At 41.0% G+C, this 13,468-nt stretch overlaps 1 protein-coding gene across 28 annotated transcripts in view; it reads left to right on the forward strand.

The window, feature by feature from the left end:
- The window catches only part of Sec31a (SEC31 homolog A, COPII coat complex component), a 56,272-nt gene that overhangs the window by 26,252 nt on the left and 16,552 nt on the right, over positions 1 to 13,468 (forward strand). For 12 of the 28 annotated variants that reach the window (XM_055594553.1, XM_055594559.1, XM_055594561.1 and 9 more), the window contains 8 exons: positions 163 to 240; positions 2,717 to 2,792; positions 3,285 to 3,463; positions 5,169 to 5,295; positions 6,370 to 6,515; positions 7,928 to 8,101; positions 9,969 to 10,142; positions 13,051 to 13,143. In XM_055594553.1, the coding sequence (XP_055450528.1) occupies positions 163 to 240; positions 2,717 to 2,792; positions 3,285 to 3,463; positions 5,169 to 5,295; positions 6,370 to 6,515; positions 7,928 to 8,101; positions 9,969 to 10,142; positions 13,051 to 13,143 (1,047 nt within the window). The remainder of the gene's footprint in view (positions 1 to 162; positions 241 to 2,716; positions 2,793 to 3,284; positions 3,464 to 5,168; positions 5,296 to 6,369; positions 6,516 to 7,927; positions 8,102 to 9,968; positions 10,143 to 13,050; positions 13,144 to 13,468) is intronic. The other 16 variants (XM_055594564.1, XM_055594569.1, XM_055594573.1 and 13 more) reach the window with 3 other exon arrangements.

Raw genomic sequence — 13,468 nt, forward strand, 5'->3', positions numbered from 1 at the left:
TTCTTGCTTTCCTTTTAATGTTGTTTCTGGAATAAATGTGCCTGGTGGCGTCTTATGATCAAGCTCTGGATGTGGTTGGTTGGGTCTTTTGTCTCTCTTATTACTAATAACCTTTAATGCTACATTCTTCAACTTCCTCTGTGATTGTTTTATGTACCAAAGGCTCTTAAAGACCCTGACCAAGTAGCACAGAGTGATGGGGAGGAGAGCCCTGCTGCTGAAGAGCAGCTCTTGGGAGAGGTACCTATTCTTTTATATTATACTGGACAACTGTGTGATGACTGTGTATCTCACTTGAACATGCAGACATTTGCTTGACTACTTGTTGCCAACTGTGTTTGAATGTGCTGTTTTCTCAGGTATGTTTAGGGAAAGACTCGCCTCACCTAACAAGTATCTCTGCGCTCTACTTCCTTGGCCCAGCTTCTGATTGAATGGCTTAAAATTAGCAGTAGATGTGAGATTTCCTTAACTGGCTGAGAAGAGATGGCTGCCAATGTGCTAAACCGAAGAGATACTGTATTCAGAAACGCAATTGCCTTTCTTGTCAAGTTAATGCTTTTTTCTTGGCACATTAATTTGTGTAGCCCGCTGTCAGTGATAGAGGCTTCTAAATTGGAACGCAAGTAAAGAGTATCTTATAAGGCTAAACTGGCTGTGATGCTTTACCGTAAATGTGTCCTTAGCTGCGCTTGGTAATTTCTGTAACTAATTGAAAAGAGACCTGAATACAAAGTTGTATCATTAATTTTTCTTTTGATTCTCTTTCTCCCCTCAACTAACAACTAATTCTACAATTTACTTTTCTTGCTCTTTAATTTTATTTCATTTTGGAAATCAAGTTCTTATCTAATATTTGATGTTTCCATTGCCTTTTATGATAGGGGAATATCTGCACTATGAAATGCTTAAAACATAACTCATGAATATATTGGGCTGCTACAAAGTGATTATCAAATATACTTTCTATCAAAATCAATTTCCTAGAACTTAAGAAAATAGGAGACAGTGTAAAATCTTCCCAAAACTTTGAACTAATTTTAGAGATACTTAGAAGATTATAGATACCTACAAGTATGTTCATTTGTTTACAAGTGGATTAACTGTACATTGTCAATTTAAAGACATATTCGGTCATGCACTCACAAGTAACAGATGATAAAATTACTCAGCCAAACAGTCATCATCGCATGCTTTGAAGGCCTGACATAACTTAGGCAAAAGGGAAAAAAAAAATCTTCCCTTTTATTTTGATGACACTATTTGTTTTTCAGATATATTACCCTGTACGCTTGAGGCCTATAGTACATAAGAAATTATGCATTTGTGTCCCTGCTAATATCTCAGGAGTTCATAAGTAAAGATTTATTAGTTGTTTGTAGAAAGTATGTCTGAGTTAGAAAAGAGAAAGACAGCCAAGCCTAGTGGCACACTCCTTACTTCCAGCACTTGGGGAGGCAGAGGCAGTTTGAGGCCAGCCTTGTCTACAAAGTAAGTCCAGGACAGCCAAGCATACACAGAGAAACCCTGTCTCAAAAAACAAATTTGAAAAAAAAAAAAAAAAAAAAAAAAAGAAAGAAAGAGAAGAAAAGGAAGATGGTGCTGATTGTACAGTCTTCGGGGTTGAGCCCAGGGCCTCATGCATCTCCAGGTCGCATGTAGCTTTCCTGTGGATGTGTCTTTAGCCCTAAAAGTGCTGTTCTGTGAACTTGGTGATGAGAGAGTGAGGGTGGATAGCTGATTGGTCTCTCAGTGTGATTAGTGTAAACTGCCAGCGCTTTTCTAAACCTTAGATACCAAAGGGAGGAGGAAGGAGGCTCGCCTCCTTCTGCAAGGTCAGTTAATGAGGTAGGCTCTTTACATGAGCCCATGCTGGACTCCGCACTGAAATGACTCCTTACATCTGTAGCTCAAGGCCGTCACACGCAGGTGTGGAGTGGCACAGGTGCAGGTGTGGGTGTTTGATTTCTTGTAAGGATAGCTTTGTTTTCATTTAAAAGAAAAGGCTTGGGAATGGCTGCATGGTCTTTACAATTTTCCTAATCTGAAAATCTAAGTTTTGAATTTCAGATCATTTTGTATTCAGATTTTGAATTGAATCACTTAATTTGTAACCTTTATAATAGGATTATGTACAAACACACTTACTCAGACTATGTGCTGTTCCATATATAACTAATTTAAAGGAAAATGAAATGTACGTTTTAATTTTGTATATTTAAAACCAATGTTTATGCTGCTGCTGCTGTGTGTCTCACTAGAGACCACACCCACCTGCTGGGCTCCTGCTCTGTACCTGAGTCATCAGCCCAGGCCCTGCTGCTTTTGTACTGAGGACACCAAATGACTTGTTTTCATGATTTAACTTTGACAGGAAGACTTCATAGCGGAAGCTATAGACACTGCAATTACTTTGCACCCTGAGCCTTTGCGGCTCAGAGGTGGGGGATATAGACAACATGCCTTAGGTTGCCAGCAGCTTTTCATGCCCCTGTATCGAGTGTGCTGGCATGTGGCGTTTCAGGTGACTGGATTTACCCGTGTCTCATGGGAATTAATGTCTCAGGAAGTCCCAGGTTCTAATCTGAACTTGGATTTGGAACATTTGGAACAACTTGGTGTATCATCTTATCAGTAGATGAATAATCATACATGATTTGTTAGCAATAAATTATTTCAGTTTTATTGGCTAAATTGCTGCCTTTCATCTCTTTAGCGTATTAAAGAGGAGAAACAGGAATCTGATTTTCTGCCCTCAGCTAGAGGGACATTTAACATCTCCGTCAGTGGGGGTAAGTGCCCTTGGCTTTGACTGAAATCTCTTAGACAGCAGATAGTCTGTCTTCCAGCTTAGAGAGAGAAAGAAGGCAAGAGAGGGAGAGTGTGTGTGTGCAGTACACTATTATTTCTGTTTTTGAAATACATCTACACATCTCTGTATGGATGAGGACCTTGAACTCATAATCCTCCTGTCCTGGTCTCCAAGCCCTAGGATTTCAGTTATGAATCAATAGGCATGAGTAGAAATGTATTGTCATGCATGGGCGGGGTTAAGAAAGGGCCGTTATACCTAAGTGATCTTTCCTAATACAAGGAGTATTACTATATGTACTCTATTTTCATGACTTCCATAAATACTAAGTTAATTTTAGACATTTAATCTGCTGATAATAAATTAGCATTGTGTTTTCCATTTGTCTGTATGAAAACTGGTATGAATAATGTTAATGTAATTGTTTTTGAAACAAACTCTTTAACACGGATGTTGTGTTTTCTTGTTGCAGACATTGACGGTTTAATTACTCGGGCTTTGCTGACGGGCAATTTTGAGAGTGCAGTTGACCTTTGTTTACATGATAACCGAATGGCTGATGCTATTATATTAGCCATAGCAGGTGGACAAGAACTCTTGGCTCAGACACAAAAGAAATACTTTGCAAAATCCCAAAGCAAAATTACCAGGGTATGTTAATTTTCAAGAGAAACAGTAGCATATAAACACAGGAAAATACATGCATTCTCTACAAAATTGTATATTATCTGGGTATGGTGGCCCACACCTTTAATCCCAGCACTAGGAAGGCAGAGGCAAGTGGATGTACTCTGAGTTCAAGACCAGCCTGAATTCCAAGACAGCCAACACTCTACAGAGAGATCCTGTCTCAAATCCCCACCTTCCCCAAAATTATATTTATTTTCTAGATGGGGTCTTGCTGCATAGCCCATGCCTTTTCCTGAACCTTCAGTACTTCTGCTTTGGCCTACTGAGTGTTAAAATTGTAGGCTATTTGTTATTCTGATTTGTGAAGGTAGTATCCTATTATTATTATGGATAATTGAGATACACAAAAGAATTAAATTCTTTGACACAGAAGTGGTTGTTTGTACTTTGATGTGATAAAATTCTAGTGCTTTGATTCTCTCCCAAAAAGTTAAAAATATTTCCGGAGGTTTAGTATAGAAAATTTTAAGATGAAATTATAGTTATCTTAACCTTGTCAGAAATGAGTGTGTGTCTTTGCATGCCTTTGTGTGTCTGTAGAGTTTTTCTAACAGGATCAAGATCACACATAGAGCCATTGGTCATCTTTGTAGATGCTTCTCCTGCATTATTAAGGACTGTTAGAACAATTTTTAATTATTCTACAGTATTTTGTGGTTAGGATGGATTATGTTTCTATGTGGAGTTATGTAGGCTCATTTTAATTTTTTTCTCATATAGAGAAACCACATTGTTTAATATAGTGATTAAAAGTTTTGTTATGCCTAAAGATTTATACAGATTATTTAGTTTCTAGAATTTCTGACATAGAAGGTCTGAACATTTTTAAGACTGATGTTATTTTTCACGTCTCAAAAAAGTTTTGGAAATTTTTCTCAAAACAGGGTTTCTGTGTGTCGTCCTCGCTGTCCTGGAACTCACTTTGCAGACCAGGGTGACATTGAACTAGAGATCCACCTGCCTCTGCCTCCTAAGTACTGAATCGCAGTGGTAGTTGTTCGCAGTTTTCAAGCTGTGCTTTGTGCCCTCTCTCCTTCATGCTGGCTGCCTTTCAGTTCCAGGTTCCATGCTGCTTTTCCTAAGCCTTGAATGCTTTTTATTAAAAAAAAAAAAAAAAAAAATTAGTGTTTTTGTTGTTGTTTACATTTCTGAATATTCCATGAATAACTGTGAGGTTCAGAGGACAACTTGTATAAGTTGGTTCTCTTCTACCCAGTAGGTCCTAGAGATTGAACTTGGGTCATCAGCCTTGATCCTCAAGCTTAGCAGCAAACACTCTTAACCTCTCTGGCCCCTAGCCTACTTTCTGACTTTCTTTGTGAAGCTCAGACAGCTTTTCCTGATCCATTAGACCCCAGAACATCTTTCTGTTACAGTGTTTTGACAGTAGCTTTTTTTCTGAAGCCCTTTATAAAATACAATTTTATAAATTTTCTTTTTGAAGGAAAAGTAGTATCTGTTACTTGCTTCAGAAAATGTTTTTCTCTTTGCTTTTGTTTGATTTGGAATGAAAACCATAAGCAGTCATTTTGAAAGATAAGCCTGCTAGGTGTGGGGCACAAAGGCAGTGACGCCCCGCTCGGACCACAGCATTGCAGAAGTGCTGAGATCAGGCAGCTCACCCTCAGGTGTAAAAGACTCATTCCCTGCTGTTTCCTTTTCCAAGCTCATCACTGCAGTGGTGATGAAGAACTGGAAGGAGATTGTTGAATCCTGTGATCTCAAGAATTGGAGAGAGGCTTTAGCTGCAGTGCTGACTTACGCTAAACCAGATGAATTTTCAGCCCTGTGTGGTAAGAAGCGAGCTGCACGTGGAAGTGTTCCATAGACGGCCAAGGGTGCTGCAAGATTACGGATTTTTACCGGAAATTGTTGTCTGTCTAGTCACAAATAAGAAATGTAAAATACAAAGAAGGCCTGTGCTCAGGGCTGGCTGCTCACTTGTTTAGCACATTCACAGCTGTGGATGTGAGTCTCAGTAGGAAGAGGGACAGCTGGAGGGAGGGAGACAGGGAGAGCAAGTATAAAATATGTGATTTAAAATAATCTGTTCAGTGATAGTGCTTTCAGACACACCAGAATATGAAGTTTACCTCTGCTACTTACTAGCTGTGTGACCTAGAAAATATAGTTTTCTTTCTTTTTAAGGTTTATTAATCATGTATGTAATGTTCTGTCTGCATGTACATTTTCAAAAAAGGGCACCAGATCTCATTATAGCCACCAAGTAGTTTCTGGGAAATGAACTCAGGATCTCTATAAGAGTAGCCAGTGCTCTTAACCTCTGAGCCATCTCTCCAGCCCAAAAAGATCATTTTCTAAGCCTCAATATAGCCATCATTAATTGGCACATAAGCCGTTCTCAGTAAATGTTACTTTGGATCAGTTACTAATTGTAATAGGTCAGATTTATTATTGCAGGCTAGGGATAACTTGGTGGCTTAGGAAACAGAAGCTTTCTTGCTGGTGTGTATATTTACTATATTTTTTGGAATTTGTATTTATAGACCATTTATAGAGTTATTTGTAGAGCATTGAACCCATCACTGACAGCTTATTCTATATGTGCATTTGCAGTTTTATGTTCAAATTTTCCCATGTATTGTTCTTTTCCAATATACTTGATGGAGAGCAGTTCTGTAGTTAGAGATAGAATCTTATGTAGCATATGCTATGCTGTTCAGCTCCATTCCCTTAACAAGTAAGTGTTTACCGGGCATTGAGAGTGACTATGTTTCTCTCTGGTTCTAAAATTTACTGGTTATAAAATTTCTTCCATGCTTCTGAAAATACTGTTGTGCTGCTCACAGCCTCATACGAAGGTGAAGGTGGGTCTCATGCTACCGTATCTTTCTCTCGATTCACAGATCTTTTGGGAGCCAGGCTTGAAAGTGAAGGAGATAGCCTCCTGCAGACTCAGGCGTGCCTCTGCTATATTTGTGCAGGGAATGTAGAGAAATTAGTTGCTTGTTGGACAAAAGCTCAAGATGGTAACAATCCCTTGTCTCTCCAGGTTAGTATCTTTGAAACAAAAGGTACTTACGTGTTAGTGTTTCTTCACCTCACTCAGGATTAAGTTAAAAATGCTTTTGTTCTAGAAGCTTATTGCTTTCACCTTTCTTATGGGTTCTCTGGCTGGATCGTGTTCATTGTCATCTTTGAAGAATCCCGGTGTGAGGTAACAGGCTAGTTAAGGTGTGGCTGAAGCTGTCAGGTCAGGTGGCATTGGCAGTCTACTGAACCAGTAGGTGGCAGGAGCATTCAAAGGCACCCATGGCTTAGTTGTTTTCCTTCAAGCTCCTGCTACCTCTGGCAGAGAGCAGCAGTGTGGGCTGGAAAATGGAGGCATTCCAATATCAAAGAGAATATGTATGATCAAGGAACATGAAATACAAGAAATGGAACTCAGGTTAGCACCAAACACAAACTAGAGAGAAAGTCAAACTGCGCAGACTGTCTAGGCCTCAAGTATAGCTTAAAGTTACCTAGTGGCCAGTGTCAGTGCATGCTTTATTTTTCTCTCTAGAAAAAAATTTACACAATGTCATGGTTTTAAAGAGCGTTCTTTTGAGACTAAAAGTCAGATTTAAAAACAAACACAAAAAAAAAGGCAAGCTGAGTGCTTCTGAGAAATAATACATTTCCTACCTGTGGGTTGATTTCCTTCTGCAGGGTAGCCAGGGAGGGTCTCCCGTACACCCCCTTCCATCAGAGCTCCCGTTAGGAGGCCTGCGCTCTGAGAATAGCGCTACAGCCTTTGGCTGTGGATTAGTCTGCATTACTGAAGTGAAATGGCAAACAGACTGTTTCAGAGAAAGGGTTTATTTGGGTTCATGGTTTGGAGAGTCCTGTCAAAGGTTGTGGCCCAGGGCTTTGGGCCTCTAGTAAGGGCAGCATATTATGACAGGAGCAGAAGAGCAGCAGATAGCAACCTAAGCGCACAGTCCCCTCAGGGTTCTACCGCTTGTCAGCAGTGCCAGCCTTTGTGGGGACATTGAACACAGGCAGGTAGTGAGCCTCTGTGGAGGTCATGTGCCTCTGTCATGAGACTGTAGTAGCAGTGTTGTTGCAGGAAACATGGCGCACTGTGCTCGCACATAGCTCCTTGCCTGCTAGACGTCTCTGCTGCTGTACCTGCCCATTATTTTCAGTTTGGATATTGCCTGTCTGAGATCCGTGGACAAATGTCCGGCAGATTGAGGATGCTTAGAAGATAAGTGACTGCATGCGGTCTATGAGGGGCAGGCTTCCTCCTCCTCACTGGCCACCATCCACACGGTGCTAATCTGTCGTGCTTTCTAGCAGGGATGGGAATGGGTGCTGTACTTCTGATGGACTCTGGAAATCTTAGTGACTGTCTGTCTCCTGCATCTTTCATACACGTGTTGGCGTCTCTGAGTGTTTCCTTCTCTCTTACTTATTTAGGATCTGATTGAGAAAGTCGTCATCCTCCGAAAAGCTGTGCAGCTCTCCCAAGCCATGGACACGAATACTGTGGGGACCCTGTTGGCTGAGAAGATGAGTCAGTACGCCAGTTTGTTGGCAGCCCAGGGTAGCATCGCCGCAGCCTTGGCATTTCTGCCTGACAACAGCAGTCAGGTGATTAGGCCAACCTCTCACCTTTGTAGTTTTGTTTTGAGATGGGTCCCTGCTGTCCTGGAAATTGCTGTATAATCCAGGCTGGCCTAGATTTAGAGATACCATGCCTCTGCCTCCCTAGTGCGGGAATTATGCCCGACTCATCTTTGTGTGTTTTAGAACCACACATTTTTACGTTTCTAGGCTGGTCTTGAACTTTCTATAAAGCTGAGGGTGGTCTTGAACTTTTGATCCTCTTGCCTCTACCTTCCCAGGGCTGTGATTACAGGTATGTGCTACTGTGCCCAGCTTGGTCTCATTGTATTGTCATCTAAGACTCTTTGTCTTAAGACGGACTTATCTTAGACCTCTAGATAATCTAATCATAAAAGTAAGCCCTTTGTTTTTAGTATCACTTAAAAATCACATATATTTTCATTTATTTGTTTTGAGACAAGATCTCAAAACTGTGTAGTGGAGGCTGTACCAGAATTCCTTATTCTCCTGCTTCCCCCTTCCAAGTGCTAGGATCACCTAGATAACTACACACTTTAACCAATGAGTTAATGTGGGCAGAATGTTTGTTCTATGACCCATCATGGAGGTCAGAGGTTGGTTCTCTTCAACCATGTGGGACCCAGGGGTCAAAGTCAACTCGTCAGGTTTGTTGGCAAGTGCCCTTACCTGTTTATTGGGCCATCTTGCTGGCTAATCACATACACACATGCACACACATTTTTGTTTTATTTTTGTTTTTTGAGACAGGATTTCTCTGTAACAGCCCTGGCTAACCTGGAACTCACTCTGTAAAATAGGCTAGTCTTGAACTCAGAAATCTGCCTGCCTCTGCCTCCCGAGTGCTGGGATTAAAGGCGTGTGCCACCACTGCCTGGGCCACGTTTTTTCTATATATTTTTCTTTATACTGCTTTTTGGACTTCAATGAACTTTATTGTGGGAAAAAATTCGTAATGTTGTTCTCACTTTCTCCTGTTTGTATCAGTGGATTCTTCAGATTCTGTGGTATTCTCCCCCTTATGTAAAGTGTCTTTACTAAATATTCTGGGGAGGTGCTTCAGTTGGTAAAGCTTGCTGTGCAGCCATGAAATGCAGTGTGGCTCCTCAGTACTCACTGAAAATCACAGGTGCTGTGACTTTGCCTGCTGAGGCTGAGGCAGGAGGCTGGCCATCTGAGGCTGCTGTCAGCCAGTGTGTCTAATCGGAGAACTCTTGGGTCAGGGAGAGTCCTGTGTCAAGAAAAAACAAATGTGGGGAGTGACTGAGCTGGATGCCCAGCACTGACAATTGGTTCCACAGGCATCCATAAATTGACATGCAGAAACAAACACACATGCTTGCACGCACATACACAGAATTTAAATGAGCCCTTTAAACTTCTTCAGATGTCACTGGAACCCTGTAGCCCAGTGCTTTTTAAATTTTTTCAATGTCTAAAATGTATATATATAGTCAATATATATATTTCTAAATCTATGCAGTTGTGAGTCCATATGAGGTCCAGATTTGAATTTAATGTCTTTCTCTTTTTAATTCTCTTTTAATTATTTTAAGAATGTCTGTTGGATCTTTTTTTTTTTATCACTAGCTGCAGCAGTGGATTCTCTTTAGAGAACCTTCTTTCAGTTGTTTTTTTAAAGTCATCCTGTGATTTGAGAGCACTGTTCAAGCTGCACTATGCATCATCGTCTTTTGCTGCTACTCTCAGGATTTGAAACCAGGATGTTGACTAATGAGTAGCAGCATCTTTTGTAGAATGCTCAACGTGAGCATTTTGAGGAAGTCTCTTGAATGATCAGATTACTTTCAGCGTAATCAGCATGCTCTCATATAGCCTGGTGAATTAACACTATTTCTTCTACTTCCTACAGCCAAATATTGTGCAGCTGCGTGACAGACTCTGTAGAGCACAAGGCAAGCCTGTGCCAGGACAGGAATCATCTAAAAGCCCATACGAGAGGCAGCCACTGACCAAAGGCAGGCCTGGACCAATTGCTGGCCACCCACAGATGCCCAGAGTTCAAACTCAACAATATTATCCCCATGTGAGTGATATGGTCCAGATGATATGGGAACATGTATGTGCATCTCTCCAGACGGATGGTTTTACACAGAGCATATTATGTCATAGTTAAATTTTCTGTGGGCTTGAGAGTGGTGTTTATGACCTGCTTTTCAAAATCACCTCTTTGATGTGGTTGTTAGATGTTTGGTTTAAAGTAGATTTACATCTCACTAGCAAGATTGGCTCTTCTGCCTCAGTCATACTTCCCTTGTACACATTCATCCTGCTCTCTAAATTTCTACTGGACTGGTTTAGCAAAGTATGTAGGTAAAGTAGTGAGAATGTAGAATCCTTTGCATGATTTGGTTAAGTTTTTGAGCATTCTTTTTTCCATCAGCAGTGTAAGTACACTGTGTCCTCTTCATCCACACAGTCAGCAGTGTCTGGACGGCAGACATTTGGTGAGCCCACTTACATTTCAAAGAGACCTGACCAGAGGCTGTGGTGACTCCAGATGGATCACTAGTTTTATTTAACCTTGTGTTTATGGCATAAAATGTGGCCATGTTGTGTTTTACAGTTTCATATGGAAACTGTTTTTACAGATCAACAGATAATCTCTTTTTTTCTTTTCTCAACAGCATCTCACTGTGTAGCCCTGGCCAGCCTGGAACTTAGTATGTATATCAGGATGGCCTTGAACTCACAGAAATCTGCTTCCCTCTGCCTCCAGAGTGCTAAGGTTAAAAGTGTATGCCACCATACCCTGCCCTATGTTCACAGCCTTATATGGAAGATACGTTTTTTGTTGTTTTTTTGTTTGTTTGTTTGTTTGTTTTTTTTCAAGACGGTTTCTCTGAGTAGCCCTGGCTGTCCTGCCTGCACGTTGTAGACCAGGCTGGCCTCAAACTCACAGAGGTCTGCCTGCCTCTGCCTCTGCCTCTGCCTCCCCAAGTGCTGGGATTGCAGTCATGCGCCACAGCATCCAGCCAGAAGATACTTTTTTAAGATAGATTATAAGTAGTCTTGATTGATAGCGAAGTTGACATTTCGGGTGGAACAAATTGATGATAAAGTCAACAGGATTTTTTTTTCATTATAGAAAAAGTAAACCTAAAATCACGAGAGACCTAGATCAGTTCATGCTCTTTTTCTTGTACCTCAAATCAGTCCTTATTCAGAGCAAAACTTACTCAGATTGTACTTAAATATAACTTTACTATGTAGAACACCTTTTCTGGTTTGCTTGTTTTTCACTTTGCAAATATTTATTGCAACTCTTTCGTGTGTCTGCCATTATTCTTGTTGTAAGGATTACCCTGGTAAACAAAGTACACAATTTCGTTACCCTCTTGGACATTGTGCTTTGAAAGCCTGTGATGTAAATGGGGATGAAATGTTGGCCAGGACAGCAGAGAGGTGGGGTGTCAAGTGACCATAGCAGAGTTCACAGCACAGAAATGTCATTTCTCAGCATCACATGGCAGCTTGGAGGCTAACCTAGGGTTAGGGTTTTCAGTCACCTGGTGTTTACACTAAGCTGCTTCTTAAGTGTACTAAGTAAAGCAGGGCTTGCTCAACACAAGGAAGAAGAACACTTGGTTACTCTTTTTGTGCAGCTGGGCTCCTGTGGGTCATGCCTGTAATCCCAGCACACAGGAGGCAGAGGCAGGTGGATCTCTGTGAGTTTGAGGCCAGCCTGGTCTACAAGTTGAGTTCAGGACAGCCAAGGCTACACAGAGAAACCCTGCCTCAAAATAAAATTAAAAAGAAAAGAAAAAGCAAGCAAGCATTAAACTGTTGAACTTGTTGGCATGCTGGTGACACTTCAACATTTGAGCTCACTTGGGAGGTGGATGTAGGTGAGTTGGAAGCTAGCCAGCCTCAGGCCAGCCAGAGCTACAGTCAAGATCCAGTCTCAACAACACCCCAACAAAGTCACAGAATAATGGGTTCGCTTTTACCAAGCTTGTATTTTAGGAAAAACAAGTAAATTCAGTCAAATGAAACAGAGATTTCTTGCTGAATGGGTGAGGACAGTGGTGTCTTGTTTTAAAGTAGTGTTTGCAAGTGAGGAAAGGGAAGGGAAAGGAAGGAAGCTGGATCAGTAGAAGTTACAGTCGCATTTAACCAGCATACCTTTGCTTTGCTTTATTTATATGTGTATGTGTGTACTGTAGTTTCTGTGAAGATTTGCATACCAAAAAGGATTTTGATGACTTAGAAAGTTTTTAGGAAAACTTAGACTGTCTTAAGAGTGAGCAGCATGGTATAGTAGTAGAAACACGGCCTGGAAATTGGGAGGCCAGTTCAGTCTGAACTCCATCACCAGTGAGCTGTGTGGACCTCAGCAATCCTTTTAGTAAGGCCAGGGCTAGCTGAGTAGTGTTCAGCATTCAGCCTGACTGAACTTCAATTGTATGAGTTTGAGTCTTCAGAGGGAAGTAAACAATTTCTTGTGAAATGGCCTGATAGAGCATGTTACAGATCATTAGTAGCATGGAAATGGTTTTACTCATTATCCCACAGTATCTTCTCTCTCTACCTAAAGGACCTTTCTTCTCCGCTTATTCTTTTTATTATTATTTTTTTTAATGTGTTATGCCTGCATGTGTGCCAGATCCAGTTGTGATCTGTTCTATGGGTCTTGAGAATTGAACCTGGTCCTCTGGAAGAACAGCCTCTCCAGCTCCTCCTACTCTTGAGTGAGCTCATTCTTGTGCTTTGATTGAGGATTCGCACATGTCTTCCCTGCCTCCTCCTGCTGCTGTTTTGTGGTTCCTTTGGAACCAGGTGGCCCTGGAAGCCATCGCTTTACTACATGCAATCCTACTGCTTTTCCTTTTGCTTTGCATCTTGCTGTTAAGACCTTTTGAGTTGTTTGCTTCTTCTTTTAACGTTTTTACTTTTTATTTTCTGTGATTGGTATATTTCTTTGTTCGATTCAGGTTAGAATTGCCCCTACTGTTACTACCTGGAGTAACAAAACTCCTACTGCCCTTCCCAGCCATCCACCTGCAGCCTCTCCCTCTGACACACAGGTATAGCCTTCATTATTCCTCCTTGAGCATGATCTGCTCACTCAATCTATATAACAATATATATAACTATGACTAATTATATATATGATTATATACGCTCTGTCTTTCCTCCTCCTTCCTCTCCAGTCCCTACTCTGTGTCCGTCTGCCTGCTCGTTGCATTTTATTGCCTATGGGATACAAGTGGAAATTTTTAGGACAATTAATTTATTTTCTTACCCTTTCTCTTCTTCTGCAGTTCTAAATTTACTTGAGCTAGAAAAATCTCAACCAAGGTCCAAATAATGGTTTAAATTGAATTTTTCTGAAGCTGTTTCTCTTTTTTG

This window comes from Psammomys obesus, unplaced genomic scaffold (assembly GCF_907164565.1).
Source record: "Psammomys obesus unplaced genomic scaffold, mPsaObe1.curated_primary_1811, whole genome shotgun sequence".
Taxonomy (NCBI): domain Eukaryota; kingdom Metazoa; phylum Chordata; class Mammalia; order Rodentia; family Muridae; genus Psammomys; species Psammomys obesus.